The sequence below is a fragment of the Chaetura pelagica genome, unplaced genomic scaffold (assembly GCF_000747805.2).
Source record: "Chaetura pelagica isolate M959 unplaced genomic scaffold, ChaPel_1.0 scaffold995, whole genome shotgun sequence".
In the NCBI taxonomy this organism is placed as follows: domain Eukaryota; kingdom Metazoa; phylum Chordata; class Aves; order Apodiformes; family Apodidae; genus Chaetura; species Chaetura pelagica.
Genome location: NW_009953385.1, coordinates 110,347 through 116,442, shown reverse-complemented (window position 1 = coordinate 116,442; position 6,096 = coordinate 110,347). Strand labels below are relative to the sequence as shown.

The 6,096-nt window shown below is 57.8% G+C and overlaps 1 protein-coding gene across 1 annotated transcript in view; it reads right to left on the bottom strand.

The window, feature by feature from the left end:
- Positions 1 to 6,096, bottom strand: part of ADAMTS14 (ADAM metallopeptidase with thrombospondin type 1 motif, 14) — a 35,519-nt gene that overhangs the window by 7,662 nt on the left and 21,761 nt on the right. The window contains exons 12-20 of the mRNA XM_009998207.1: positions 5,233 to 5,381; positions 4,931 to 5,106; positions 3,789 to 3,922; positions 3,491 to 3,614; positions 3,299 to 3,382; positions 2,530 to 2,693; positions 1,878 to 2,043; positions 712 to 844; positions 3 to 162 (exon numbers count right to left, since the gene is read on the bottom strand). Of these exons, the coding sequence (XP_009996509.1) occupies positions 3 to 162; positions 712 to 844; positions 1,878 to 2,043; positions 2,530 to 2,693; positions 3,299 to 3,382; positions 3,491 to 3,614; positions 3,789 to 3,922; positions 4,931 to 5,106; positions 5,233 to 5,381 (1,290 nt within the window). The remainder of the gene's footprint in view (positions 1 to 2; positions 163 to 711; positions 845 to 1,877; positions 2,044 to 2,529; positions 2,694 to 3,298; positions 3,383 to 3,490; positions 3,615 to 3,788; positions 3,923 to 4,930; positions 5,107 to 5,232; positions 5,382 to 6,096) is intronic.

The window sequence follows — 6,096 nt, the reverse complement described above, 5'->3', positions numbered from 1 at the left end:
GCGCGGGGCCGGCGGGTGTCGGGCCGGGGCCCGGGGCAGTTTTTGGGGTGCAGGGTCCTGTTGGTACCATCCTTGAGGTGCTGCAGGCACTGCACCCCACGGGCCTGCACCCCCAGCTTGCCACAGGACCTGCTGCAGGCACCCCACTCCTCAGCCACCCAGCTGGGAGGGATGGAAACGAGCGTTAGGGGAGATGGGGAGCACCATGGTCACCCCCCCACCCCACAGCCTGGGGAGGGGATGGGAGCAGATGGGTGTCCTGATCCCCCTGCAGAGCCTCAGTGCATGGATCCAGCCTGTCCAGATCCTTCTGCAGAGCTTCAGAGCCTGTCCTGATCCCTCTGCACAGCCCCAGCCCAGGGATCCAGCCTGTCCAGACCCCTTTGCAGAGCCCCAGCCCAGGGATCCAGCCTGTCCAGACCCCTTTGCAGAGCCCCAGCCCAGGGATCCAGCCTGTCCAGACCCCTTTGCAGAGCCCCAGCCCAGGGATCCAGCCTGTCCAGACCCCTTTGCAGAGCCCCAGCCCAGGGATCCAGCCTGTCCAGACCCCTTTGCAGAGCCCCAGCCCAGGGATCCAGCCTGTCCAGACCCCTTTGCAGAGCCCCAGCCCAGGGATCCAGCCTGTCCAGATCCTTCTGCAGAGCTTCAGAGCCTGTCCTGATCCCTCTGCACAGCCCCAGCCCAGGGATCCAGCCTGTCCAGAGGACCCACCTGGGCTGGGAGCACTCCTGGAGGTTGCAGCGCCGGCGGATGGGCTTGGGCTTCCTGCTGGTGTCACAGAAGCTCCTCTGCACCATGCGGCTGTCGCTCCTGCGCCGGCAGCCGTACTTGGTGTACTGGATGCCTGGGCAGGGGGTGGGGGGGCCATCAGGGAGGGGTCCCACTCAGTCCTTCTCCTGCAGCCCCACCGGGTCACCTGCCCTCAGGTGTCACTGGTCAGAGGGGACCAAGCAGGTGCTTCATTCCTGAGGATGCTCAGGTGGGTGCTGGACCTCCTGGGGTCAGCCTGGTCCAACCACTAACCCAGCCCTGCCAAGGCCACCACATCCCTCAGCACCACATCTCCAGGGCTTTAAAACCCTTCCAGGGATGGGGAATCCACCCCTCTCCTGGGCAGCCTGGGCCAGGCCCTGACAACCCTTTGGGGGAAGAAATTGCTCCCCATGTCCAACCTCAACCTCCCCTGGCACCACTGGAGGCTGTTTCCTCTTGTTCCACCACTTGTTACTCAGGAGAAGAGCCTGTCCTACCTTGGTTCAACCTCCTCTCAGGCAGTTGCAGAGCCAGCAGGTCTCCCCTCAGCCTCTTCTTCTCCAGGCTGGACACTCCCAGCTCCCTCACCCACTCCCCCTCACACTTGAGCTCCAGCCCCTTCCCCAGCTCCCTTGTCCTTCTCTGGACATGTTTCAGCTCCTCCATGTCCTTCTTGTCATGAAGAGCCCAAAACTGACCCCAGGATTGGAGATGCCTCCTCCCCAATGCCCAGCACAGAGGGACAATCCCTTCTCTGATCCTGCTGGTCACCACCAGTGCTGATATAAGCCAGGATGCTGGTGGCTTTCTTGGTCACCAGGTCCACACCTATCTCCAAGGCCAGCTTGAGGAGCAACCACCTGCCAAATCATTACTGCTTGGCTCCAACTGGGCTAAAAACACCCAATAAACTCAAAACTCCCCAAAGGGAGCTGGGTGGACAGAGCAAGGTCTGCACCCCTGACCCAACAATGTCACCTAAAACTGCTCTGCAATCATGGTTTGCAACCATGATCTTGGGGAGAAACCATCTCAAACAGCATCTCCACCTTTCCAAACCAGAGATGTCCCAAGGGCTACCACATCCAAGCATCCTCCCAAGCCTTCTAGGAAGGGAAAGCTACCTCCACCACAGGCCTTGGAGCACTGAGACCAGCTCTTGAGGGCCCACTCATAGGAATCCATCTCCAGGAGCAGGACATTGTTGTTTCCAATCATGGGCAGCAGATCTTCGTGGATGATGTACCGGTACATCAGGCTGCTCCTCACCTCCTCCTCCTGAGGGATGACCTGCAGGCAGGGAGAGGACAACTGGAGAAGGGGAAGGAGAGGAAGGAGTGAAGCCCTGGGAGAAGGAAGAGACCATCAAAGAAAACCAGAAGTGAACACTGACCACATGGTATAGTAGACACAAGGGTAGGAGGAACAGACCCCATTACTACCTCCAAAACCATCAGGAGGGCTCTGAACAAATTCCCTTCAGGAATGGACCTCTTCACTTGTGGAGAAGAGACCCCATCCAAACATCCCACCTCTGCTGGCCTGCCCCTGGCCTCACCTCTGAGCTGCAGGACCACAGTGTGCACCTGAAGCCAGCACTGGCCCACAGGGATGGGCAGGAGCGAAGACCTGCCCTTCCCTGGTGCCTGGGGAACCCAAGCCCTAAGTCCCACCACACCAGTGGTGTCCTTCCATCACCTCCTCCATCCCATCCCAGGTCACCTCTGGGTGATGGTGGGACCCACCAGCCCCTAAGGAGGCATCAGCCAGGCTTACCAGAACACTGATGGCCTCGTGCAGAGGACCAGTGGTTTTCAGGCTCTCCTTGCCATGCTCAGTGGTGTACTCCCACTCCAAGCCCATCTCAATGAACACTTGGCTTTTGGCTTCTTTGCCCTTGGCCTTCAGGATGAAGTCACCCGTGGCTTGGTTCTTCACAGCTGGAGGAGAAAGGAGGTATTTCAACATCATTTCCTCTGGTCACTGCCCTTGAAGGATGGGAATGGCACAAGTGAGACCCTCTGGGTGGGAGCTGTGGTTGTTCAGCCTGGAGAAGCCTCCAAGGAGACCTTCTCATGGCCTTTCAATACTTCAAGGGGGCTTATAAGAAAGATGGGGAAAGACTTATTAGCAGGGTCTGAAGCGGTAGGATAAGAGGTGATGGTTGGAAACTAAGAGGGGAGATTTAGACTAGATATTAGGAAGAAATTCTCTACAGTGAAGGTGGTGAGGCAGTGGCCCAGGTGGCCCAGAAAGGCAGTAGAAGCCCCGTTCCTGGAGTCATTCAAGGTCAGGATGGACAGGGATCTGAGCAACCTGATCTAGTTGAAGATGTCCCTGCTCACTACAGCGAGGTGCACAGAACCACAGAATTGTTAGAGTTGGAAGGGACCTCTAGAGATCATCTAGTCCAAGGACTAGGACTAAGTTGGACGAGATGACCTTTAAAAGGTCTCTTCCCAGCCAAAGGTGATTCCATGAGTTGTCAGAACAGGGCTGAGGACGAGGCAGTGGAGAAGGGAGAGGTGAACAGCAGCTCCCTCACCGATGCTGTGGGATGCTGGCTCCACCTCTTCTATCTGAAGGTGCCTTGCCCCAGCTGGGATCTCAAACATCTTCAAAACACCCGCTGAACAGGAGGGAGGGAGGGAGGATGGAAGGAAGAGAAGGAGCAGGTTCACTCCACTTGGAGACACACTCCCAGGTGTGAACCCAGCTCCCAACCTCTCCAGCTCACCTGGCTGCTTGGGGGTCTTGGCCAATGTGCCCTTCACTGTCCTGCAGTGGGAGTTGTCCCCCCCACAGACCCCACACTTGTCATCCTGCTTCAGGGACCCAACCTCCTTGTCACAACCAACGTGCTGTCACCCGGGGGGGGAGAGAAGACAAGCAGGGGGTTAAACCCCCCCCCATCCCCTTGCCATCCCCACCACGCACACGGGGTGGGCTAGAACATGTGTCCCCGAAGGGGACTAGCCCAGGAGGTGTCTCCTGGGTGGGCAGAGGGTGGGGACAGGGGGGTGACAGCTCCTCACCACGCACTCCCCCCGGACGCAGATGCTGTAGGGGTCTCGGTAGCTGCAGCGGGTCCCATCGTGGACAACCTGGTTCATGAAGACCACGTCCCCTGTCCCCTCTGACTGGCAGATGAGCTCACACTTCTGAGCATCTGCAGAGAAGGAAAACAGCAGAAAGGGGTCTAAAAAACCCAACATACAACCCCAAGGGGGTGTTGTGGAAAGACCTCAGGGTGGGTGAAGAGAGAAAAGCCACCCCAGCTTGCACCCAAAGCTGCTATGGGCCTTCTTGCTCCCTCTACAACTCCCTGAAGGGAGATGGTAGGGAGGTGGGGGTTGGTCTCTTCTCCCAAGGAACTGGAACAAGAGGGAATAGCTTCAAGTTGCTCCAGGGAAGGTTTAGATGGGATGTTAGGAACAATTTCTTCACTGAAACAGTGGTCAGGCGTTGGAACGGGCTGCCCGGGGCAGTGGTGGAGTCACCATCCCTGGAGGTGTTCAGAAAACATGGAGCTGTGGCACCTCAGGAGATGGTCTAGTGGGCATGGTGGTGTTGGGTTGGACTTGCTGGCCTTAGAGGTCTTTGCCAACCTATATGATTCTGTGATGATTTTGCTGCTGAAGAGCCTGTGCTTTCACCCAGCAGACTCAAAGAGTCAAGAGAAGGCAACTGGGAGGGACACACGATGTGACACGGCCATGCCAGACACCTGGCCCCATGCTGGAGGAACACCAAGCCAGGCAGCTGGACCTGGCTCCCACCCAGCAAGAAGGCAGCTCCATCATCCCCCCCATCCCCAGGGAAAACCTCTGCCTGCCAAAGCACCCAGAGAGCAGAGAGCAAACTCATCCCTGAGGGGCTCTCCTCTCACAGGAGGTGTTTCAACCTGGGCTGACCTTCTCAGCCCACCTCTGCTGCACTTCCAGGACAGCAGGAACCAGAGCAACATCTGGGTTTCTCTACACCACACCTGAAGGCAAGCACAAGAGATTGATTTTCAAGCCCAGGCTGATGCTGGCCTTCTTTCAAGCCCAGCTCAGGAGCTTCCCACACCCCAAGGTCCACACAGCTGGCACCATCTCCATCCCACGTCCATGGCCACCATGGGAGAAGAGACCATCTGGCTGCAGCTCCTTGGCCAGGAGCCTGGGTGGCTCACCATGGTGATGTTCATAGGGCAGCCAGGAGTGCTTGCTGTTCTGGTGGGTGTAGTAGGAGTTCAGCTTGGAGCACTGCTGTGCACGGAAGTCCTGGTAGGGCCCTGGGCACTCCTCAGAGCTGCACACCTGGTACTCATAGGTGGGTCCTGGGCAGTGGTGCCCACCATAGGCTGGCCTGGAAAAGAGAAACGGGGGGAGAGAAGAAGGTTGAAGAGTTGGGATGCTGTTCAAACAGGTCACAGGAGCAGATGTCCACATCCCTTCCCAAGAGAGAAGGAGAACTTGGTGGCCCCAGACATACGAGGGGTTGTCACAGCTCCGGCTGCGCCAGCGGACGCCTCCCCCACAGGTCCTGGAGCAGGAGCCAAACTTGGACCAGGAGCTCCAGCCACCATCCTGGCTGTAGGGCTGCTCCGACGTCTTCCAGATGCAGTGACCCTTGAAGCACCACTGGAAGGGAGGAGGAGGAGAAGGTGGAGGAGCTCCATTGGCAAAGCACCAGAGGAAGGTGCTCTTCGTGCTTTTAGAGCCACCAAGGTGATGGAGGGAGGGGAACATCTCCCTGCTGAGGAAAGGCTGAGGGAGCTGGGTCTCTTGAGCTTGGAGAAGAGGAGACTGAGGGGCGACCTCATCAGTGGTTACAAATCTGTTCAGGGCAGTGTCAGGAGGACAAAGCCAGGCGTTGTGCAGTGATGTCCAGTGACAGGACAAGGGACAGTGGGTGCAAACTGGAGCAGAGGAGGTTCCATGTGAATCTCAGGAAGAACTTCTTTCCTGTGAGAGTGACCTGGCAGGTCCTGTTTTCCAGACTCCTGCTCTCTCCATCTAAACCCAGAGGGTCCAGTTCACAGAATCACAGAACCACAGGGGTTGGGAGGGACCTGGAAAGCTCACCCAGCCCACCCCCCCTGCCAGAGCAGGGGCACCCAGAGCACACCACACAGGAAAGTGTCCAGGGGGGTTTGAATGTCTCCAGAGAAGGAGACTCCACAGCCTCTCTGGGCAGCCTGTCCCAGGGCTCTGTCACTCTCACAGCAAACAAGTTCTTCCTGACATTCACATGGGGCCTCCTCTGCTCCAGTTTGCACCCATTGCCCCTTGTCCTGTCACTGGACATCACTGCACAAAGCCTGGCTCTGTCCTCCTGACACTGCCCTGAACAGAT